The sequence below is a fragment of the Mus musculus genome, chromosome 6 (assembly GCF_000001635.26).
Source record: "Mus musculus strain C57BL/6J chromosome 6, GRCm38.p6 C57BL/6J".
Classification (NCBI taxonomy): domain Eukaryota; kingdom Metazoa; phylum Chordata; class Mammalia; order Rodentia; family Muridae; genus Mus; species Mus musculus.
Window position 1 is genome coordinate 40919543 of NC_000072.6, and position 25727 is coordinate 40945269.

The following is a 25727-nucleotide window of genomic DNA, read 5'->3' on the forward strand; positions in this document are numbered from 1 at the left end:
TGTTTCACAAGGTGTTAATCAGCTTAGCCAGAAAGGCTTCTGGGACTTTCCAGAGAAAAGTGCACTAGCAATAAATCTTTTTAATTCCCAGCTGCTAAACAGCATGTGTTAATCACCAGATATTAGACTCATTAAAGCACAAGTAATAAAGAGTTAAGCTTTTAGCACGTAAGGAAGCACAGAAGAGTAAGAAAGAGTTAAATTTTCCTAGTGCTTATTTAAGCATAGAGAGTTAGATAAAGCACAGAGGGTTATAATGCTTATAAAGCATAGAGTTAAAGAGTAAAGAAGACAGTGTTGTTGGTTTTTAAAAATTACTTATAATTTTTTACCGTCCAGTCATTGCCCCTCTCACAATCTGCCCTCCCACAGTTCCTCATCCTATTCCTCCTCTCTCCTGTTTTAAGAGGATGCCACCTCCATACCCACATCAGGCCTACCACTCTCTGGGGCCTCAAGCCTTTCCAGGGTTAGTCACGTCTCCCACTGAGGCCAGACCAGGCAGTCCTCTGCTGGCCTTGGACTAGCTAGTGTATGCTGCCTGGTTGGTGGCTTAGTATCTGAGAGATCTCAGGGGGTCAGGTTTAGCTGAAACTGCTGAAGTCAGCATTTTTTTAAACCATAGAATAGCAAGAAAGTTTTTAGAACCATGTAGAAGTTATCAGAAAGCATTTGGTATAGTTAGAGAGCTAGTTGTCCATATGATATCTGAAGAACAGCAGTCTTAAAAGCATCATTCAACGCTGAATCCCACTTCAAGCCTATTCCAGGCCAGGCAGGCTTGTGGCGGAGCACCGGTCAGGGAGCAAAGAGAAAGGACTTGGGGAAAATGGGATGAGATCTGAAGAGATGGGTAAAGAGCAGCTTGCAGTTTAGATGTGGCCAGCAACTGACTGTGGGGCACATAAAATTATTTTATTATATTATTTTATTATATTATTTCTCCTTCCCCTAAAGCCAGTTTTCTCCCTCAAGTGTTGTTATATACACATAAATTTGAGGATGCATAACAGGTATATACTTCTTTGGTTTTTTAATCAATTATATTTAGTTTATCTACTTCCTTGGTTATTCTCCCACTGTGCAGAATAGTTAGAGTTATGTTCCACTGTAGACTATTGATCATCTGCATTAGAGTAATCATTACAAGATTACAGAATTGTCTGAATTATGACAAAGGATACTTCATAGTCACACACATTTCTCTTAGCACAATCAGAATCTACTAAGTGTCTGGTGATCGATCATTTTTTGTGTGTGTCTGAATAAACAAGTTTGTTACTAAATTTCTCATTGTTCTCAAAGTTTACATTATGATAAAGATAGGAGTCATAGATTTCTGGTGATATTTTATTGGGTGTTTTCCCTGGGTTCTTTTCAATAAGACAGATGATGAATTGTTGATCCATTGTACAGACGGCATGATTTTATACTGAGTGGTGTCACTTCTCAGTGTGATCGTATCATTTTTAAGATCCATCTTGCATAGGGATGAATTTCAGTGAAGAAGCCTTTGCTTCCATTGGCTACACTTGCTTTCCCCCAGGACAATATTCCATGCACCCTCCCACTGCAGATGGCTGGAGCAGCTGATACTTCCTGACAAAAAGATAAAAGATGTCAATGTTACTTTGTTGTCACAGATCAAGAATAAATCTTAAGAGCTGGGCATGGTGGCACATGCCTTTAATCCCAGCACTTTGGAGGCAGAGGCAGGTGGATTTCTGAGTTCAAGGCCAGCCTGGTCTACAGAGTGAGTTCCAGGACTACACAGAGAAGCCCTCTCAAAAAAAAAAAAAAAAAAAAGAATAATCTTACGATATGGCATGTAACAGTAGCCAAATCACCTGGGGGAATCAATCCATTGTATGGAAGAAGTGATAACTTTTAATTCTATCTGCTGTGTTCTCTCTGTTTTCAATTGAAGTTTTATATAACCTGAGTGCAAGTAGGAGAAGGACAGGTGGTCCACACTAGAGTTCTCTCACTCTAAGATTGGGGAGGGGAATGAAGTACATTGAAGAATGTTAAGTCAAGGAGAGGGACTTCAGCTTTTCTCCTCTTTAATCGGTGGGGGATATTTTTGATATATTTGATATTCCAACACAACCTCCTTTCTTAGTGGGCCCTGTACTACTTTCTTGCATGGAGAAAGAAATGATACCTTAGTTGCAGACATAGCATTAAGTGAATGTCCTATGCACATAATGTTTATTCTTGTTTCTTGTTTCTGTTGATGAAGAGTGTCCAAACAGTCACTTGGGGAAAGAGAATACTCATTTATCCATGTCAAGATGTCAGGATCACTAACTATGGGAAAAAAAGACAGATGAGATTTAGAGCTGTTGTTCTGACCAGGGACCTTGTACCAGCCCCTATTTTGTGAATAAATTAATCCCTGAGAATACTCAATGCAAGTAGCCATAGACACTCCAATCACTCTCAGAGTTCCTCATGCAGAATCTCCATGGTGGAGAAGTAGACTCCAAAATTTTTCATCTATCCATCATTAGACATATATTTCTATCTGCTGTGCATAATTCATAATGTTTTGAAAATGTTGTATGGAGATTGTAAATGTCCACAAAGAAAAATAAGCAATATCTCTGTTTTCTAAAATTTCTACTACAAACCTTGCTGGGTATTTATTTCACCTTCTTTAAATTTATCACATAAAAATGTATATAAAATTACTCTTTTAAGATATTTATTTATTGTGAGTGTTTGTATATGTTTGTGGATGTGTACATATGTGTGCATGTCTTCATGTACTTTTGCCAAAGTGGATCAATGAAGGTCAAATGACAACTTGTGGGATTCAATTCTTTGTTTTGACTGTGTCAGTTCTGGGTATTGACCTCAGGCCATTAGTTTTGGTGTCAAGTGCCTTTACTTAGAAAAGCCATTTTGCTAGCCCCAAAACTTAAGTCATGCCTCACATAACAATGGAATGTTTTGATAAATGTATCACTAGGCAAAGTGTACTTATACAAATCTAATTTGTAAAGACTACTACTTATCTAAGCTACATTTTATAGTTTGTCATGCCTGGGTTATAAACACGCTTAGCATGTGACTTCAGTAAATGTTGTCACACAACTGTAACAAATTATGTATCTAAACATATATGAATATAAAAAATTTGGTATAATACTTTTGATAGGATCTTTTTAAACTGTAAAATAAATTTTGTAGAATTGCTATTACATATCTCTCCTCATTGTCTGAAACACCATTATGTAGTAACCAAGATACTAAGAATGCAAATTGATCCATTCTTATCTCTTTGTACAAAGCTCAAGGCCAAGTGGATCGAGAACCTCCACATAAAACCAGAGATACTGAATCTATCAGAAGAAAAGGTGGGGAACAGCCTTGAACACTTAGGCACAGAGGAAAAGTTCCTGAACAGAACACCTGTGGCTTATGCTTTAAGAGCAGCAATTAACAAATGAGTCCTCTTAAAATTGAAAAAAGAAAAGAACTTTTGAAAAACAAAGGACACTGTCAATAGTACAAAATAGTAACCCACAGATTTAGAAAAAAAATATTTACCAACCCTACATCCAATAGAGGGCTAATATCCAAAATAGACAAAGAACTCAAGAAGGGAGACTACAGAGAACCAATTAACCCTATTAAAAAGTAGAGTACAGAGCTAAATAGAGAATTCTCAACCGAGAAATCTTGAATGGCTGAGAAGAACTTAAAGAAATGTTCAACATCCTTAGTCATCAGGGAAATGCAAACCAAAATGATCCTGAGATTCTACCTCACACCAATCAGAATGGCTAAAATAAAAAGTTCAGGTGACAGCAGATGCTGTCAAGGATGTGGAGAAAGAGGAACACTCCTCCATTGTTGGTGGGATTGCAAACTGGTAATACCACTTTGGAAATCAGTATGGTGGTTCCTGAGAAAATTGGAAATACTTCTACCTAAGAACTCAGCTATTATCACTCCTGGGCATATACCCAAAAGATGCTCCAACATGTAACAAGGATGCATGCTCCATTATGTTCATAGCTGCCTTATTTATAATAGCTAGGAGCTGGAAACAGCCCAGATGTCCCTCAACAGAAGAATGGATACAGAAAATGTGGTACATATACACAATAGAGTACTATGCAGCAATTAAAAGCAATGACTTCATGAAATTCTGAGGCAAATGAATGGAACTAGAAAATACCATCCTTAGTGAGGTAACCCAAACACAAAAGAACATACAGGGTATGCACTGACTAATAAGTGGATATTAGCCCAAAGCTCACAATGCCCATGATACAACCCACAGCATAGGAAGAATGAAGACCAGGGTGTGGATGATTCAGTCCTGCATTGAGGGGAGAACACAATGATTATGGGAGATGGAGGGAGAGAGGGACCTGGAGGGAGAGAGGAGATGGAGGAAATATGGAGGGCAGTATCAGGAACTGGAGGATATGTCAGAGATACAGAGGGTCAGGAAATTGAACAAAAAAATGTAGCAGTGGGGATGAGGTACTGGGGACAGCCACTGGAGGATCCCAGACAGCAGGGAAATGTGAGGCTCTCAGGACCCAACAGGGAAGACTTTAACCAATATATGCAGAGAAGGGGGAGATAGAACCTGTTGAGACCATTTCTAGTAGATAGGCACATCCCCTGGTTGAGGGATGAGGCCACCCACACATCTCAAAGTTTTTAAACCAAGAAATGTTCCTGTCCAAAGGAAAAACAGGGACAAAAAATGGAACAGGGACTGAAGGAAGGGCCAACTGGGGACTGCCTCATTTGGGGATCCATCATGTCTATAGAGAGCAAACCCAAAGCTGTTACTGTGGTCAAGATGCAATTGCTGACTAGAACCTCATGTGGTGGTTCCTTGGGAAGTCTGGCCAGCAACTGACCAATGCAGTGTGGATGCTTGGAGCTCAGGGAACCTGGTCGGGAAGTTAGAGGAAGAACTGGAGGAGCTGAGGGCGATCACACCCCCATTGGAAGAACAACACAGTCTGGCCTGACTACCCAGTTCTCCCAGAGTCTAGACCACTAACCAAGGAGTGCACCTGGAGGGGTCCATGACACTGGATACATATGTAGCAGAGGATGGCCTTGCCTGACAGCAACAGATGGGCGGCCCTTGGTCCTGGGGCCTTGGGGAGGTTTGATGCCCCAGAGTAGGGGGATAGTGGAGCAGTGGGGCAGGAGAGTGTGGGTGGGTGGGGGAGAACTCTCATACAGGCAAAGGGGAGGTGGAAGGGCAGATGTGGGATAGGGGTTGCTAGAGGGGTAACTGGGAAATGGGATATTATTTGAGACATAAACGAATGGAATGATTAATAAAAAAAGAAAAAAATGTATTTTGCTATTGATAAGTAATATTCTCTTAGATTCCTAGACAGTTTGTTTCTAAAGTAAAAAGTTGCAAAATATTGAGAAAATTAACATTCCTATAGTTTATTTTATGTGGAAAAAAAACCTACTTATTTGGAATGGCCTTATTTTCTTTTTATGACACCAAAAAGCTGGATTTAAACCTGACCAAGAAACTTTGAGAAAACCTAAAATAAGCAATCACAGGAAGGAACAGCCATCAAGGACTAATAAGAGTATTAGAAAGCAATGTTGGAAGAGTAGCTTCTGCAGACAGCAGATCTCTCTATTCTGCCCATGTTGGGTCCATAGGAAAGAGAGATGGATGCTCATACTATGGTATATGATTGTTTTCCTATGACAAGTATCAAGTTAGAGACATAACTAAAAGCATGCTATAACAGCCATCTTGTCTATGAACTCTCCAAGTTTGCCCCCACAAGTGAGGCATGTTCACCTGTAGTACAAAGTATGAAAATTATATTCTAAACAGAACCAGCCCTGGCTAGAGGGTAGATTGTGCTCCTTCAACATGTCTTCATTATTCCAGTGGAAAGAATGTGCCCATATGTCCTAGACACAGTCTGAGTTCTCTGTGGTAGAGAGTTGAAAGCACCCTTACCCATCACAAAAAGTTTGCGTTTCTTCTCTTAACCTCTCTTCTAAGAAGTGCATGGTAGGCTTTCAGCAGTTTCCACTGAGAAGGCCACCCTCTCTACCTTCAATATCATCTTAGTCAATGAGGATTCCAAATTTTTTCAAATCTATTTAGATTTGATTCACTAGTCCCAGATCTCAAGTATTATAGAAATAGCACAATCTCTAAATTACTGCCTGCCCTGTTTGTTGCTGTTGGAGTAGCTTCCCTGCACCAGTATCATGAGTTTATCCTGTCACCTCCTGGGAGGCCAAGTCTTGCTGGTAATCACTTCAGGATTAAGACATATATATATATATATATATATATATATATATATATATATATATATATATATAACCACTTTCTATAATGTATATTCAACTACATCTTTCCCAGCCCTGATTTCCTCAGAATGAAGAAATCAGGGCCAAACACTCACGGTTTTTGTAGTTATTCCAGGTCCATGTTGGTATGAAGCAGGATTCATTAAATGCCATTGGTTCCATAGCTATGGCTATAGTTCCCACATACATGTTGATAGTAGCAGGATATGAGAGTTTTATCAGCATCAAGTCATTTTTCAGTAATTTTGCATCAAAATTAGGATGGACTACAGTGAATGAGTAATTACATATCTGTTCTTTCTCATTTTTGATGTTGGGTCGGTAAACTCCCAGTCGGATTTTAGTTCTTGGGGGAAAAGAAAGGCAGAGAGATGGAAGAGAAAACAGTCACTGAATGTCAAACTATTAGAAAAAATGTAAAAAGTCATTTATCCAATCACCTTAGCTTTACTTTTCAACTCCATAGTTAAAGTTTACTAACCTTGTGTATACAATTGTGTATAAAACCTTGTCTTTAGAGGATGATTATGTTTTTGCCAAGCATATGGGATGATCAATCTATAGCCAACTCAATAGATCCTATTCTAATTAAGATTTGAACAATATGAACTAGCAGCCAGTAGAGAATTCACAACATTTGATGGTTTCAGTGCTCTTTATATACTCCATATCTGTACAGACAGCTTTTGAGCAGTACCCAACTGCTTCTAACATTCTTAGCTTATCCACTGCTCTTCTTGGGACTATATAATTATTTTGTCATGCATTGTCTACACTTCCTAGATCCTTAAAACCACATAAATAGTGTTGTAGAGATACCAAGTCATCATTTCATGTCATATTCTCTAGACAAATTCAGAGCCAGATAGATGCCCCTTTGACAAACTAACCAGTCATGCAGCATAGCAAACAAACAAACAAACAAAAAACAAACAAACAAACAAACAAAAAACCCATTCCATTTTAAAAGAAGCTCATAGTAGTTATGGGTAATAGAAAGTCTGATTTGCAAGCTCCAGCACCATGCCAACTGCATTTGTTTCCTATGTAACCATCCTAATGTAGAGAGCAAGCCTCCACACTCTGTTGAGCTTAACTTCTCTTGGACAACTGCAAGGCTAAGCATCTTAAGTGTGAAATGGAGCCAAAGTTCTGAGTAAAACTTACTCATATATTTTTTTAATCAAATAATTTCTTTTCTCTTCTCTTCTCTTCTCTTCTCTTCTCTTCTCTTCTCTTCTCTTCTCTTCTCTTCTCTTTTCTTTTCTTTTCTTTTCTTTTCTTTTCTTTTGTGTGTATGAGTACTTTGCCTGCATGTATTAATGTGTACCATGTACTTGCAAGTATTTTTGAAGGTCAGAATAGGACATAAAATTCTCCTGGAACTTTGAGTTGGGAGTAGGTATGTGGGTGCTGGGAACCAAATCCAGGTCCTCTTGCAAGTGCAGCATGTACTGTTAACTGCTTAGTTGTGTCTCCATCATCTCAATAGATTCTGGACACACAACAAAAATAGATTCTCAGAAAGTAAAAGACACAATGTTCTTTATATGTGTATCCTAGCTTGTACTATATACATGTATATATTAAGCAAATATACACCTGGTTAAAAAATAACATAGAAAGAAGGACAGTGTGTGCTTTAGTACTGTTTAATAAAGAAGTATAACATGCAGATAAAAAACACATGGGTTGTGAAAGGAGATATACTTTTTCCTCCTACTAAAACTACATTTTTTCCTTCTAATTCTGTCATAACTTTTTCTTCTTGTGGTGAATAAGTACATACAAATGTAATTGATAATGAAGCCATAAATCCATAAGTGATGTGCCATGGCTTTAGAGTGGCCATTCTAAATGTATAGAAACTCAATGAGACATATGGAATTTGGGACTGGGCAGTGTTTGCTTGAGTGATTCTGTTACTCTAGCTGTGTGGTGTTTTTATTTGAGTTCATTACAATAGAATGATTGACAGATGGGTTTTTCAAGAGATGCCTTATATTACACAGCGCTTCATTGCTTTCTCTTATTTACTTACATGATGCAATATCCACCCAAGCCTTCAATTTCATCCTGTGACTACACCCCTATAGTCTGTCAGCACTGATTCTTAAACATGTCGTACCCTCAAACCTTTGTTACGTAAGAGACTACTCAGCCTTGTTCCCTTGGTCTGGAACATCCTCAGGCTTTATTCATTTAGCAGACTTGTGTTTTTCCAGATGGCCTCATATCTTCAAAGAGGCCTAACATTGCCATGATACACATCACACATGACACATCCCACACCTTGCTCTACTGTTTTATTTTTTGCTTCTCTGCTTTGGTTTACTCTTTATATCAGAATGTACACTTCATGGGAAAAAGTTATTACTATCTTGTTCTCTCAATGGTTTATTTGAATAGCACTTATGGTATAGTAAATGATTGATGGATGTTTATTGATGAATATTTGAAATAAAGCTTGTAAGACTTCTTATTGATTTCTATACTGAAGTGCATAAAAATGTAAGAAGATTCTATGTTCTTGGAACTTCTAATTCCATGCAAAGTATGGAAAGTTGCTTCTCAGACTAACTTCAATAGCACAGATCCCTCCAAGCTCTTAGGAGTAAGGAACCACTTACGGTAAAGAACAATGAGCAGCGGTGAGCACCCACTGAGGGTCAATGAGAGTCCCAACACAAGGCTCTGGGCTGGACTGCAGATAGACCATATAAGGAACATTAAAATTCTCTGGTAAGTATTCTTCTGAATTGTTATATTCTTTCAGAACGGCTTTGGGAGTATTAGCTACTAGAGAAAGAACAGAAACAAAAATTTTAGTAAGCTAGTTTAGTTACGGTAGCTTTCTCTAATCAAAGTTATTCGAAGATATCAAGGTCTTTAATTTTGACATTTAAAAATTTCACATAACATAATGTCATATATACAATCTGTATATATTAAAGAAACTAATGGCTATTTTTGTTGAGATATAACTATATCAAAGTTGTCTAATACTATCACATGGGCTCTTCTGATGTTGATCAGAAATTCTGACAACACTGTATGTTAGTGAAATTAATAAAATCAGTAAGTACTTTAAATATTAGTTCTTAACAACTTTTGCCAACAATAGAGGTATAAATAAAACACTTTTTGATTTGGGCAGTAAAAAAAAAAACACATGAAAACTTAAAAATTAGCCCACCTCCCTTCATGATCCAAAATTTCGTAACATCTTTTCAGGGAAAAGGAATGGTGGCTGTTCATGGGAAATCCTGTGCTCAAGTGCCTACTGTGAAGTTCCTAGGGATGTTTCTGCAAAGCCTTGGCACAAAGGGTATTCAAAATGCTCCCAGATATCAGAGACACCCGGCGAACATGTTGTTGGGAACATATGTGAAATGAGAGTCTTTTCATTGATTTCCTTCAGCAATTAATTTCGTCTTTAAAATGATTCTTCATCCCCCGTCCTATCTCATAAGCTACCGGTCGTTATATCACCTTTATGTCAACCACTGATACACCTTTCTGGACCTCACCCTAAAGAGAAACAAGACTCTAGACTCACCTGCGAGACTTAAGAGAGTGAAGATGAAAAAAGTCTTCATATCGCGCTATAATCTCAGTAGAGCAAACTAGGTGGTCACACTGTCAACTGTCGCAATCTTGACGCCTGGATCCTTGCCCAGAACAGCTGAAGGAGAAACACTTGTGGCAGGAGGAAAAGGCAAGGATCTTACAGAAATCTTCAAATTCTTTCCTTGGGATCTGATCTATCAAGATGTACGGGAGTCAGCAGGGTTTGACTCTAATGTAGGTGGAGAAGAAGAGGACCAAGACTGGTTCTTGGTGCTTCCTGTGTGATACTAAAACCCTTCCCAGTCACCAAAGGTGCCTGCTGACTGCTTCCCTCCCCTCTTTGTGACATGATTTTTCTTTGTTTCCTTCCCTGGTCCCTGATTTTGACTTTTAACCTGCCTCCCTGGGTATCTCTGTCTTTACAGTCTCTCTTTGCCATCTTCAGAGGCTCTTAGAACATTGATGTATACAATGCACTTATCAACATCTAGTTTTCTTCTCCTCCCATTTTGGAACTGAGAAGTCTACTGTTCTTATAGAAGTTAGTGGCAAAATCAGGACTCAATGAGTTCTTCAGATTTCCTGTGACAAGACAGAACTTTACCTGAGTCCTGGACTCCTAGCAAACACCACTGGCTATGAAATCTTCTCACTTTACTATAACTTGAAAATCAATCAACACAGAATATGATCTTCCCTAAGATTTGGGTCAGGCCTTCGGCACATTTTATTTCTGACTCCAGTAAGTCTTTGCTCACTCCTTTGTTTTCCCACAACAAGTCCTTATGCTTATATCTTCTCACTAGGCCAGATGTAAACCTTCCAAATTCTTTTTTTCTTCATAAACAGTGGGGTAAGATACAAGTTTATTTTTTTAATATTAGCTATCCTTAAGCATTTTCTATTCAATGAACTGGGGTTTCTCAGTTGATTGCAAAACCACCTTGACTCTGAATTTCTCCATCTAAAACTCACATAATTTTCCTCACCCTCATAAAAGTTTGGGGCAAAATTACCCTGCTGATACTATTTGGTTAGAATAGTAAATAAAACCAGTTTTTTAAAAAAGTTTTTATTTTGATTACTGTTTTTTTCCAAATGAACTATATTCTTTTTCTATAAGAAAATCTGACGTGACAATTTCTTGATTGCCACCTTCATCCTGAGATAGGTAACAATTAGTAAATAGGTTCACCTATACATTTTATTGAGAATTTTATTAATGTATATAATAAAATATGATCATACTCATCCTCTCTTTCTCCCTTCCTACTCTCTCCATATTCCTCTCATCAAAACAAAGTAACTTAGTGAGAGCTAAGGAAATTATAATGAGGTTAGTTGTGACTTTACACTTAACAGCCTATTGATTTTCCACTTAAGAAACATCTTTAGCTTCATCTTAGGGGTAACAGTAAAATGGGACCTCATAAAATTGCAAAGCTTTTGCAAGGCAAAAGACACCATCAATAAGACAAAAAGGAAAACAACAGATTGGAAAAGTATTTTTACCTATCCTAAATGAGATAGGGGACTAATATCCAATATATATATAAAGAACTCAAGAAGGTGGACTCCAGAAAATCAAATAACCCCATTAAAAATGGGGCTGAGCTAAACAAAGAATTCTCACTTGAGGAATACTGAATGGCTGAGAAGCACCTGAAAAAATGTTCAACATCCTTAATCATCAGGGAAATGCAAATCAAAACAACCCTGAGATTCCATCTCACACCAGTCAGAATGGCTAAGATCAAAAATTCAGGTGACAGCAGATGCTGGCAAGGATGTGGAGAAAGAGGAACACTCCTCCATTGTTGGTGGGATTGCAAGCTTGTACAACCACTCTGGAAATAAGTCTGGAGGTTCCTCAGAAAATTGGGCATAGTACTACCAGAGGATCCTGCAATAACTCTCCTGGGCATATATCCAGAAGATGTCCCAACCGGTAAGAAGGACACATGCTCCACTATGTTTATAGCAGCCTTATTTATAATGGCTAGAAGCTGGAAAGAACTCAGATGTGCCTCAACAGAGGAATGGATACAGAAAATGTGGTACATTTACACAATGGAGTACTACTCAGCTATTAAAAAGAATGAATTTATAAAATTCCTAGGCAAATGGATGGGTCTGGAGGGCATCATCCTGAGTGAGGTAACCCAATCACAAAAGAACTCACATGATATGTACTCACTGATAAGTGGATATTAGCCCAGAAACTTAGAATACCCAAGATACAGGATAAAATTTGCTAAACACATGAAACTCAAGAAGAACGAAGACCACAGTCTGGACACTTTGCCCCTTCTTAGAATTGGGAACAAAACACCCATAGAAGGAGTTACAGAGACAAAGTTTGGAGCTGAGACAAAAGGATGGACCATCTAGAGACTGCCATATCTGGGGATCCATCCCATAATCAGCTTCCAAAATGCTGACACCATTGCATGCACTAGTAAGATTCTGTTGAAAGGACCCAGATATAGCTGTCTCTTGTGAGACTATGCTGGGGCCTAGCAAACAGATAAGTGGATGCTCACAGTCAGCTATTGGATGGATCACAGGGCCCCCAATGGAGGAGCTAGAGAAAGTACCCAAGGTGCTAAAGGGATCTGCAACCCTACAGGTGGAACAACAATATGAACTAACCAGTACCCCCCAGAGCTCGTGTCTCTAGCTGCATATGTATCAGAAGATGGTCTAGTTGGCCATCAGTGGAAAGAGAGGCCCATTGGTTGTGCAAACTTTATATGCCTCAGTACAGGGGAACGCCAGGGCCGAGAAGTGGGAGTGGGTGGGTAGGGCAGTGGTTGGGGGACTTTTGGGATAGCACTGGAAATGTAAATGAAATAAATAGCTAATATAAAAAACAGTAATATTACATTTTAACTCAGAGTGTAGTATTAATATTTAAATATTCGTAGGCTTTGCTACCCCCACTTCAAAGGTTTATATTCCCAAATGAAAGACACACACACACACACACACACACACACACACACACACACGTACACACACAGTGCCTTTGTATTTTAATATGCCTTAAGCAGCACAGTAGCTGAGTGACTGCTTAACCTCCATGCTGCTAGAATATACCTCCCACTGATTATTCTGAGTTACTACTTATTAATTTTTATGTTCCTACTTGGCTGCTCTTAACTCCAATTCATCAGCCATCTGGGCCACTTCTTTTGGTCTAAGAGTCTTGGGTGCTCTTCTTGTTTCTCTACCCCTTGTGGCCTCTGTGTCTCTCCTCTCTCTACACTCTTCTAAATCATGGCTGATTTCTTTCTCTCTTGTTTCCTCGAAGTCCCAAGGCCGGGAACTCTAAATCTTGCCCCTGTCTCTCCTCCTTAGCTAATGGCTGTTGGCATCTTTCTTTACCGATCAAAATTAACTGGGGGCAGGTTCCCAGAGCTATATGAAGACCCTCTTGTACAAACAGTTTTGGGGATAATTAGCATTAGAATACAAGCAGCTACATGAGGTTTATCCAATCAAAAATCAGCAAGAATTTAAAAGGGTTAGACATCTGGTAACATTGTAACCATCTTCCTGTACACTGTTTATTGTCCAAGTATCCTGTGGACAACATGCTTGTATTCCTCTGATAGTTGTGTTAAAATATTGACCTGGAGTAAGATTGTTCAAAACAGAGGGGGCTTGAGAAGTAATCAGGGTGGAGTAATTTGGAAATGTGGACATCCCATGATGGCCTGTTTTTTTAAGATGGAAGGACCAGAGGTAGTTCAGGTGACCACATGATTACAGGAGGTATGAAGGCACCCCAGAAAATCAGGACTCAAGCCCTCCCAATACCTTCTTTCACCTTGATTGTGAACTCAGCACCCTCCAAAGCTGGGAAGTGTATATGACTTTTAATCCTGTGGGGTCTGGTGTTTTGTGATGGCTACTTGAACTGACTTACACATTTTTTTAACCTTATCACCAAAGTGGGCGGTTCCCTGGTGTGCTTCCTTATTTAAGCCTACTCCATTTATTCAATGCTACCTGTGCTTAGGCTCCACTTGTCATTGTGTCCTTTCCATTGCATCATTCTCATCATTCCAAATGACAACAGGAACTCAGTGGCAGGATTTCTACTGTAGACGTTTCCTTGCATGATTGGCGAGGCAATGATGACTTGAGAGACAGCCAGTAAGGAACTAAGGCAGTGTGTGTGTGTGTGTGTGTGTGTGTGTGTGAGAGAGAGAGAGAGAGAGAGAGAGAGAGAAAGCATGTGTATGTATTTGAATGTGTTTGTTTGTGGATGGGTGTGTGCATGTGTGTGTTTGTGCATGTGTTATGTGCACACATGAATGTGTGTGTGTGTGTGTGTGTGTGTGTGTGATCCATTCTCAGGCTGGACTCAAAGCACAGATAAATAACCACCATCTTTAGAACCTAGAACTTAAATGTATATACATTCACCATTTAAACTTTTCTCCTTAGTTAATTAGTTAATTTCACACACAATCTGGGATGATTGGTGAGCTGGGACAGGGGTAGATTATTGTAGAGGATCACAGCTACTTTAGTGGTGAGATCACCAGCTTTTCACTATTTGGATCAATATCTATGATAATTTGAGGAAGTATTTAGTTTTGCTCATGATTTCAGAGGCTGACTATTTGAGCCTACATTCGTTTTAGGTAATGGTAAGGCAGAAAGGACATGAGACTGGAAACCATGTGTGTTCTACAAAGCTGCACGCTCAGTGGTATATTTCCTCCATTTTAGACCCTAGTTCCTAGAAATTTTATCACTTAGATCCAAATATTCAACGTAGACTCCATGACAAGAAGTAGTGCACTTTTGGAAAACAAGATCTTGGAGAATAAGGGACATACTGGTTGATGTGGTTTAGTAAAATGGAGAAAAGCTGTGATTTTAGATTTTAAAAAATAGAAAAAAAAGAAGAAAAGAGAAGGAGGAGGGAGGGAGGAGGAGGAGGAAAAGGGAATAAACCATTTCCCCTTCAACTTGCTTCTTTGGTTATGATGTTTGTGCAGGAATAGAAACCCTGACTAACACAAATTGGTACCAGCATAGTGGGATATTCCTGTGACAACTTGGCCATGTTTAGGGGAGGACTGTGGAAGGACTTTGGAACTTTGGGCTAGAAGAGCCATTAAGTGTTAAGAGTTCTGTGAGATGTTCTGTAGGAGCTTGGAAGATAATGTTGAGAACAGTACAAATTATGGAGGCCTGGTTTGTGATATTTTAGAGGGAAGATTAAAGACTCTTATCAAGGCTATTGCTATTTTGATTGTGAAGATTCTGTGGTTTTGGTTAGCTGGGGCTGAAGAATCAGCTATGAGTTAACAAGATATCAGAGCTACTAAGGTGAAACCTTTGTATTACTGGGACTATCGATGCTGGTTAGCTGGAGCTAAGAAATTATTGATGATTAAAAAGAACAATGTCATTGAGATGAAATCTTCTGGGAAGTGTTTTCTGAGAGTAAAGAGAAGCTGTGTTCCAGAGATAGCCAGTGTTGTACCTCGTGCTGCAGCTGGACTTGATAATATGTAAGAGTCACCCAGGTGGAACTGGTTTTGAAGGCATGAAGAGGTCATGAAGAGCAGCTGAGGCTCAGCATTGTGAGAGGCCACGGGAGGACACTGATGAAGGTGCAGGGCTGAAGGAGTCATGCAAAGGAGTTGAAGCTTGGCACCATGAAGAGAGCCTATGAGAGGCTATTGGTGAAGCCTACAAACTACACTTTCTTCCCCCCTGTCTAGGGGTTTGTTTTGCCTTGAGTCTGGTTATAGGTCTAGAAAAACCCATTGGTGAGCCTTGAGGAATACCAATATTGTCTTGCCCCTGTATTTTCTTCAGAGAAAGTTACTGCTGGTTTATTAGACTCAGAGGGATTAATTTTTTCCTGTGAAATTTGCTTTACCTGGTCTTCTGTAGAAGTAGGTTCCTACAGATGTGCTGGCAAGTAAATGGAAGCAGGTGAAAAAGAGCAAATCTATCTTCTTCCAATGTTCTTACGTAGGTCTCCAGCAGAAGATGTGGCCCAGATTAAAGGTGTGTACCATCATGCCTGGGTCTGGGACTTGTTTTGCCCTAGGCTGATTTTGAACTCAGAGATCTTCTTGCCTTAGTCTCCTGGGATTAAAGGCATGCACTACTTTGCCTGGACCTAAGGTTTTCATAGCCACTATGCCTGAAGATCTCCATTCCAAGATCCAGGTCAGAAACTTGTGTCTTCCAGCCTCAAGATCTGGGTCACAGGTGATCCTTCCAATTCTGGATTGTAGTTCATTCCAGATATAGTAAAGTTGAGAACCAGAAATAGCTATTACAAGTAATAAAAATTTGGTAGTACTAATATTAAAATAGACAACTCCCTCTTTTTTCCCCCAATCAAATAAAATGTGACTTTATACTAACAAGAATTCATCAACAGTTTTCTAAAAACACAGGTAAAGGTTATCTGTGGCACATGAGAAAGATATCTTTGCCATGCTATATCCCTTTTCCCTGGGAAATAACCAACTCTTCATGCTTATACTTCATGCTTACACTTAACCATTAACACCATATTTTTAGTGATCAAGACCATCACTTCTTTAATGTGGACTACTGTTTCCTTTTCTTCCCTAGTTCAGGGAGCCTGCCAAGAAGTTGAGAACATGTTCCATATCTCCATGCCTCATACACTGGACACTTAGTTTCCATGAATTTTCTCTGATGAAAATTAGACATTTATATACACAAATGCTACATACTAGTTTTCCTATATTTCTACCATCTTGATTTCAGATCCTATATTCAACAGCCATTGTTGATTTCTAAGTTCAAATCATGTATTTATATGCAATGTATATCTCTTGGATGCATTCTTTTGAAAGACTCATCAGCAACTCCAAGGTGAACCAGGGAGAGAAAGATCTTCAAGGTTGCTCACTAGTCCTGCACTGGGCAATAGGAAAAGGGCTTTTTCTCCATAGCTATTTATACCTCCAGATTTGTCATTGACACTCAAGGCCATGGGTGCCACAAGAGAGATTTCACTGAAAAGTAAAAGAAAAAAATAGAGTTCACACCTTGACAGATGAAAGACAATGCAGGACCACTTGTTAGTGTTCCCCACTTTCTGAGATGGCAATGGAAATGGAAGCTGCAAAGTCAGCTAGTGGGGACCGTTCACTGCAATATGAAATTAGTTGTATTCAACTCATGGTACAAAGCTGCATATTTCTTATAAAATATAATATTCTAGTTATGCACTTTTGCCCAAAGGATTATGTTAAACCCTGTACACTTGTTATGTATGTTATGTTAATAGCTGTTTCAATGTACTTTTTTTTATTTTCTTGGCACAAAGCATACAACTAAATGCACTGCATATGCCTGCTGAAAAAAAACCATAGGGCAGTTCTGATCCTTTACCTGCATGCTTTTCACTGTTAGAGGGACTGAGTTTGAGATCACCCTGTGCTAGGTTGCAAGTTCAAGGCCAGCCTGTGAAATTGTCCTGCTTTGAGTTTCCAAGTCCCGGGATTACAGTTGTGAGCCACAGTGGATGGTGTGACATTATTTTATGACCCCTCCTTTGTCTGAACAGTTTTCTCGGAATACACGTCTCATAAAACATTCTATGGTTTGGTTTTAATTGTGCCTTGTCACTGGATGGCACAAAGCTTAAGGCAGACATGGTTCAAATTTGAAGAAAGGCTTCCCACTTGACAAAACAGTTCTACTCTTGATTCTCCATGTGCCATTTAGGGTAATAATTGTTTAAAAATATTGTATCAATACTGTCAAGTTCTTATTATCCCTTCATAAATGTGTTTAAATTCTTGCCTCAGCTTAATAAGTGACATAATTTGTAAATAATAGGATGTTAAAACATAAAACTCAATTTAACTTTGTATTCTGAGGTAATAATGGATAAATAAAATGGAACATGTTCTACTTGTTTACAGTTGAATTCTCTCAGTGACAAATCCTTTTAATTAATAGAGAGATTCTGCTTGGAGTACACTGCCTGGCTCTTCCCAGTTAGATTGATGCAGTTCAGAGCACAAGAGTATCATTGCCACGTTTAGTTTGTAGCACAAAGATTTGGTAAAGTATTCTTTAAAGCTTTGCTCCTTTGAAGGCACATATACTAAGGACACAATTTAATAAAGAAGAAATTAGTAATTACTAGTATTATAGCTACATAGAAATACTTCATATTTTTTTCCCTTTCTACATCTGTAGTGAAATTTAAAATCACTGGGTGCATAAAATAGGAGGTCACATATGAAGCTCAAGAAGAAGGAAGACCAAAGTGTGGATGCTTCTGTCCTACGTAGAAGGGGGAACAAAATTATCATGGAAGACAGAGGGTGGGAGGGACTTAACTTTGGAGGAAGAGAAGAGGGGAAGAGAAAAAAGAGGGGACAGGACCAGGTGTAGAAGGAGACAGGGGAGCTGTACAGAGTGTGAGGAAATTGAACAGAGGTGTGTAGCAATGGGGGATGGGGAACTGTGGGTAGCAACCAGAAAGTCCCAGATGCCAAGAAAGCAAGAGACTCCCAGGACCCAACAGAAATGACATTAGCAGAAATACCCAAACAAAGGGGAGAACCTGTAGAGACCATATCCAGTATTTAGACACAGTCCCTATTTGAAGGATGGGGCCACCTACCCTTCTCAAAATTTTAACCCAGAATTACTCCTGTCTGGAGGAAATATGGGGACAAAGAGTGGAGCAGAGACTGAAAGAAAGGCCATCCAGAGACTGTCCCACCTGGGGATCCATTCCATAGCAGCCACCAAACCCAGTCACTATTGCTGATGCCAAGAAGTGCTTACTGACAGGAGCCTGATATTGATGTCTCCTGAGAGGATCTGCCAGAGCCTTACTGTACAGATGGGGATGCTTGCAGCTAAATATTGGACTGAGCACGGGGACCCTAATGGAGGAATTAGGGAAAGGACTGATGGAGTTGAAGGGGTTTCCAGCCCCATAGGAAAAACAATAATATCAACCAACCAGACCCAACCCCCCAGAGCTCCCAGGGACTAAACCACTAACTAAAGAATGCACATGGAGGAACCCATGGCTCCAGCAGGGCCTTATCTGGCTTCAATGGGAGAGGAGGCCCTTGGTCATGTGAAGGCACAATGCCCCAGAGTAGAGGAATGCTAGGGCAGTGAGGCAGGAGTTGGTGGGTGGGTGGGAGAGCACCCTCATAGAAGCAGGGGGAGGAAGGGTGGGATAGGGGGTTTTCAGAGGGGAAACTGGGAAAGGGGATAACACTTGAAATGTAGATAAAATAACCAATAAAATAATTAAATAATAAGTTACCTACATTGAGGAAAATCAAGGCCCAAAGCCATGTTGCTGTTAGAATGTGAAACATTCCCTACAGGGTTATGTGTTTGAGTGCTTGGTCCCCAGAAAGCCATGTTATTTGTAAAGGTGAAGCAACTTTTAGAATGTTCCTAGAGAAAGCATGGGCTTGGAGGTTTTATTGTGTGACTGTCCTGCCTCTTCCTTCTCCTCTGTCCTCTATCTCTCTCCTTCTCCCTCTCTCTCCCTCCTGCACCTCCCCTCCCATTTCTCCCAGACTTCTGCTGCAAAGTGATCTGCTTCATGGAACTTCATACCAGGATGGACTGTGTCCGCTCTAGAACTGTCAGCCAAAGCGAACACGTTCTCCCTTAAGCTGTTTTTGTCAAGGTATTTTATCCAAGTATCAGGAGAATAAGAGACTGCTTACTAATTTAGGGAGCTGTGTTAGAGACTGCAGAGAGGCTACTTTCAGATCACAACACTGTTTCCCCGCTCCTGCGGACAGTAACAAAAGGGTTGCTTACTCAAGGCACATAGATGCAGACTAGTTTTAAATATTTGAAAATAGGATTTACAAAAATCAGAATGTCAAAAAAGTTAAATGACTGGTTCATACTTTGAAGGACTACATGTAGTGTATATTGTTCAAAAGAGAATACATATTATTCATTTTGCATATCTTAACAGCATGTACCCTAAACTCTAAATCTTTGCATAATATTTTAATAAATAACAACATAATAAAACAGATGTGCACATATCTGGTCATAGATAAATAAAAAGAACTTTCCAAAATTATAGTTATTTATAAATTTTTCATTTAAAAGAATTAACATGAAAAGATATTTCGATGATCAGTGACTCTGATAATGCTTAATTTCTTGGGCCTGAAAAGATGGCTCAGCCCTTAAGAGCATTTGCTGACCTTGCAGAGGACTGAGGTTTGGTTCCCAGAACATATGAAGGGCTTGCCAAACCTCTGAAGGCAGATAGCACACTGGCATATGTGCTGGCAAATATTTATACACATAAAACAAATAAATTTTCTAAAATAAGAATTAAGTAATTTTAGGTCTAAAAGTATCAGGAATATTGATAAAACACAAAATCAATAGTGTTATTCATACAGTATTTAAATAGTTGCCAAGTGACTTAAAAGTAAATAAGTTGAAAATGTAGAAACTGTATTTCAAAGTTCGTATAACTTGGAGAAATGTTAGTAGACTACATGTTGGCTAAATATAAATGAAGCTGAGCTTGATCAGTGTATTTAACTTTGTACGGCACCTATCGAGATGGTCTTAAAAATACCTGTACAGCATGATGGCCTCAGCAAAAAGACAGAAAGAAGTAAAGACCATCTCCCTAGCACACAAGGATGGTGGACTGGTGGAGAAATGTCTCTGTCCCCAAACTAGTTAGCTCAGTTGATGACACAGACAACCTGGAAGGAGATGTCTTAACAGTTAGTGTGTAAGGATGGCTGGGTGAGTTAGACACCTCCAAATGACCATTTCATCCTTCCCAGTGTTCCATGAAGCTGCTCCAGTGTCAACTGGTGCCATCTTCCCAAGTTGCCACCCTACACACTACTTGCCTGGCGAACAGCATGCCCTCTGATGTGAGAGAAGACTCCATTAAGGGATTCTTTAGATGGTTAGATATCAGTGCCATGGCCTTGCCACGTGAACCGTGAACACAGCAGTCCAGACATTTTGAACGATTTTGGTTACGCTGAGTTTAAGGACCTGGATTTCCTGTTCAGTGCCCAGAGTCTCAGTGAAGTCTCTAGGAAACGGAGAATTCCAGCAGACGTTGCCGGGTATTAACCGTGGTGATTGTTCGTTTGGCTGAGCTAGAGATCAAGATTTGACCAGGGACACAGGCTAGAGGGCCTTTCTTGTCTTGGCACAGACAGCTTTGATGATGCCCTGACCAAGAGAGGTGATAATTTTGGAGACAAGCAAGTATGGAGATCTCAAAGATTCAGACTAGTATCGCGATGGGTACGGGCAGTATGAGGATTGCCCATGCCTAGATATGAGTCCTTGGGATGACCTAAGGCACCAGAGGCTACTTCAAAGGTAGCCAAACAAGGCTGCTCTTTTTAAATCTATTTGCAGGCGATGATTCCAGGACAGGCAAGGCAGACATTTGATAACAGTAGTAGGCGCCCTTGGAATGTTGACTGTAGAGGAAAGCGGGGCTGTTGTGTAGTCAGTCACCTCTGATGATGGGCGTGACAAATGGACGATGGCTATGGAGCTCCAGAGATTATGGTCTCCCAGGGATTATAGGTGTAATGACAGAAAACTGGCAGATGGAAGTTGAAAATGATATGCTTGCCTGATGAAGCAAAGCACAGGGCAGGAAAGATTAGGTAAGGATTGCCATACATAAATAAAACAATCATTTACCTTATGACTTTACAAATAGATTTTCAGTTAAGATTTACTTAATAAACATTAGGAACAGAAATATCAACAAAATACCTAGATAATGGCCACCTAGATTTATTTAATGCCCCAGATTTCCCATGAACAGTTCAGAATTGCTAAAAAGATAAATTTATAATACACATAAATAAAATTGTCAATGTTTGAATTTCTTAGTAAGTTTTCTTAAAAATCATGTTAAATCAAGGAATATTCTTCATCAAATGATTTGATTCTTCTCTGAAAGTTACATGTACTGTGATTCTATAGTAAGAAAGAAAAAATATAAAACACTATTAAAGATATTATGATTACTATTATTGTTTGAGGTGTATGTATATGTGTCTTTCTGTTTATGTGTCATATTTTGCATGGGTGCCCATGGAGGTCAGAAGAGTGGAGGTCACAACCGCTGGAGCTGGATTCATGAGTGCTGGGAAGCCAACAGGGATCCCCTGTGAGAGCAGCAAGGGCTCTCACCACGGAGCAGCATCTCTGAGTCTATGAACATGTTGCTGCAATTTGGAAATTTTCAAGACTTTCTGTGATTGGTTGGTGAAGCTTTTGTGAGAACTTGAACTGAACAACAGTACTTTTTAAATTGTGGGTTTTTTTTTAATTGGTTTTTCGAGACAGGGTTTCTCTGTGTAGCCCTGGCTGTCCTGGAACTCACTTTGTAGACCAGGCTGGCCTCGAACTCAGAAATCGTCCTGCCTCTGCCTCCGAAATGCTGGGATTAAAGGCATGCGCCACCATGCCAGGCTGTGGGTTGTTTTGTTTTGTTTTGTTTTTCTTAAAGAGCTTTGCATGTGGCTCAGAGTGGCTTTGAACTGGCACTTTCTAGGCTTATCAGTGCCATGATACTTGGATGCGCAATGTTTCTGATTCTGAAATTAAACTTTGACCTTCTGTACTGAAATGAGAATAAGGTTTGCCTGGAGAGCCAACTTACTCAAATTATAAATATTACCTTTTCTGTGCTTCGTTAACTTGATTAACAGTCAGAACTATGTCAAATAGATGTGTCTGACTGAGGAAGAGAAATGAGTGTTTTATGACTGTGATTTTACTTTACAATTACTCTCTCTATTCTTGTATTTCAAACCATTAATATAATGGTTTAATTAATATATGTAACTTTAGGATTCATCAGGGAAGCCAGGAATTTAAAAATATACAAATCTATATTTATAGATGAATTACTAATGTATTTTCATAGATCGTTCGATATTCATAGGAATCTGATGTGTGTATATTCAGCACATTTATTAGTATCTATACCTGTTTTCTCCTTTGTAGGATTTTGATAGAACTATTTTAATAGTTTTACAAAGTTTTCTTTGGTCTTCCTTCTTCTTGAGTTTCATGTGTTTTGCAAATTATATCTTGGGTATTCTGAGCTTCTGGGCTAATATCCACTTATCAGTGAGTGGATATCATGTGTGTTCTTTTGTGATTGGGTTACCTCACTCAGGCTGATATCATCCAGATCCATCCATTTGTCTAAGGATTTCATAAATTCATTGTTTTTAATAACTGCATAGTATTCCATTGTATAAATGTACCACTTTTTTTTTTGCATCTATTCCTCTGTTGAGGGACATCTGGGTTCTTTCCATCTTCTGACTATTATAAATAAGGCTTCTATGAACATTGTGGAGCATGTGTCCTTACAGTTTTCTTTAGGTATCTAGATATTTTTCTGAAAATGTTTTACAAAAATGTGTTTTTTTTAATTCAAAGGTATGAAAACTGAATACTATTTAAATTTTCTATGTTTTGGTTTTATTTTTCACGTAACAGGTCTTGTGTTTAAATTATGTAAATATGGAACTCATATGAGAGTATCTGGTTGTGGGATGCATGCCTACAGAACAGATGAGATTCACAACAGTGAATTCCAAAATGTACGAATACATCTACTTTTAAATCTTTTGGTTGCTCAATCATGTCAGAAGAAATTATGGTACTGACTCTTAGTCTTTTATAACATCCCTTTTGATATGTGATTAACAATAAGGACAGGTCTATCTACATAGACAAGAACAACAACAACAACAACAAAAACAACAAAACCCTAGACTACAGGATGGTTGTACAGTGATGTCTTCAAGTAAATCACCCAGAGACAAAGTTGGAAAATTGTCACCATCAAATTGTATTCACTTTTCTCACCTATACCAAAAGATTATAGATGCAGTAAAAAACCAGGAAACCAGCCTTTCTTAGAAACCATAAATATGGATACCTTGATGTAGAACTTAACAGCATCCATAAATACAAAATTTAATTATGTTGAGAAGACTTCCAACCCATTGGAATTTTGTCACAATACTCTGAGTTGAATAAATTATTGTGCTGTGCTTGCCTCACCTTACTGTAGAGGCTTATTTCTCTACTTTAAACCTGACCCATATATTCGAGGAGTTTTTGCTCAAATGCCATTGTGATGGTTTATATATCCTTGGACCATGGAGTGGCACCATCTGGAGGTGTGGTCTTGTTGGGATAGGTGTGACCTGGTTAGAATGGGTGTGTCATTGTGGGTGTGGGCTTAAGACCCTCACCCTAGTTGCCTCGAAGTCAGTCTTCCATTAGCAGCCTTTGGATGAAGATGTAGAACTCTCAGCTCTACTTGCGCCATGCCTGCCTGGATACTGCCATGCTCCCACCTTGATGATAATGGACTGAACCTCTGAATCTGTAATCCATCCCCAATTAAATGTTTTATTAAGACTTGCCTTGGTCATGGTGTCTGTTCACAGCAGTAAAACCCCAACTAAGACAGCCATCATGCCCCTTTCTTTGTCTTGTGCTAGATATTCCTAGGAATACTGTCTTGAGCCTCTACTAAAACCATTTTTATTATGTAAATGAAACATTCTTTGATTGAGGGACATCTGGGTTGCTTCCAGTTTCTATTAAGAGTAAGGAGGGTAGGGCGAAGAACTCTGGAAGGAGAGATCTGGAGGAAATCAACATTTAAGATGTAAATAAATAAAATAATTAAAAACTTAATAAAAATATGGTGGGAAAAAGCTGAAAAGAGAAAAAGTGAAAATAAAGTATTCAAATAACAATGTTTTTCTTAATTAGTTTATCTTATCTATTGTGGATAGCCTTTTCAGACTATATTATTAAATTAAACATATAACATGCACAAATGTATATTTATGAGTGATTTTTTTAATAAAAGCTAAACAAGTATTGCCTCTTGGAGCTGGTAGAAAAGTAAATAAAAATTGATCTCTGTATCTAAGACTAAAGTCACCAAATTAGGAAAAAATATGTAGAAAATACTAAAAGTCAATCCAAAATGCTATTAAATTTTCTATTTAATGTAATGGGTTCATATTTGAAGTAAATGTTGACTTAAAATTTTAATTTTTGTATTCTCTTGATTACATCATACTCTGATACAAAAATATTGTTATGTGGTATTAAGTAAAAGTAAGATTTATTCACCAGGAAACAAAACAAAACAAAAAGACCTTTTCATGGTGATCCATGTGGAAAATGGAGGAATTGGAGGAGAGCTTCCAAGGACCCAAGGCAAAGAATGGTGCATATCAGCAAGGTTTGAAAGTTCCAGGCAATCCCTCTAGAACCCAAGAACTTTTTGTCCTCAAAGGAATACACCTGCATTTTGTAGACTTATCTGCTGTGATGTATTTTCTACCAGGTCTTATATCTTTGTTCTGGGTTGGGATTGCATAGATGACTCTGTAAATGGGTTAAAAAGTCTCTCCAGAGGGAACAGGAATATAGGGTGATCCTGGAGAACTGAAACAGGACAGACAGTAGGTGAAACCAGAAAATGTAAGAAATTTGTGAACCCAGTATTTCCAAATAATGAGCATTCCCTTCTACTATCTCCAAGAAATGTTGGGTGGTTTGAAGATGAAAGACAATGTGAGCATCATATTATACAAGGAACCATGCATCAGGGATAAGGCCAGCTTGTGTGTTATTCTACTTTTGCTAATAGCAATTTTTTCTCTTTTTTTAATTAGGTATTTTCCTCGTTTACATTTCCAATGCTATCCCAAAAGTCCCCTATACCCACTCCCCCAATCCCA

At 38.9% G+C, this 25727-nt stretch overlaps 1 protein-coding gene and 1 further gene across 15 annotated transcripts; one reads left to right on the plus strand and one right to left on the minus strand.

Moving 5' to 3' along the window:
• Positions 1-25727, plus strand: part of Tcrb (T cell receptor beta chain) — a 667076-nt gene that overhangs the window by 28247 nt on the left and 613102 nt on the right.
• On the minus strand, positions 895-21499 carry 1700074P13Rik (RIKEN cDNA 1700074P13 gene). Of its 15 annotated transcripts, none has more exons than NM_028550.4 (7): positions 20811-21015; positions 19641-19708; positions 9899-10024; positions 8970-9138; positions 6435-6685; positions 2165-2310; positions 895-1599 (listed from the first exon to the last, which is right to left on the minus strand). In NM_028550.4, the coding sequence occupies exons 3-7, from the start codon at positions 9936-9938 to the stop codon at positions 1450-1452; spliced, it is 756 nt and encodes a 251-aa protein (NP_082826.1). In that variant the 5' UTR covers positions 9939-10024; positions 19641-19708; positions 20811-21015; the 3' UTR covers positions 895-1449. The 15 variants fall into 15 exon arrangements, with proteins under 15 accessions (NP_082826.1, NP_001348859.1, XP_017177269.1 ...); XM_017321780.2 differs by having other exon boundaries at positions 1334-1599; positions 9899-10038; positions 20811-21409; XM_017321779.2 differs by having other exon boundaries at positions 1334-1599; positions 9899-10103; positions 20811-21409.

Bases quoted from the DNA above. Each gene is read 5' to 3' on its own strand.
- 1700074P13Rik (NM_001361930.1), bottom strand. From the start codon at position 9,938: ATGAAGACTTTTTTCATCTTCACTCTCTTAAGTCTCGCAG. The intron at 9,139-9,898 runs GTGAGTCTAGAG...TTCTTTCTCTAG, and splicing joins CACTCTCTTAAGTCTCGCAG to TAGCTAATACTCCCAAAGCC. The intron at 2,311-6,434 runs GTGAGTGTTTGG...TTTTTCCCATAG, and splicing joins CTGGAATAACTACAAAAACC to TTAGTGATCCTGACATCTTG.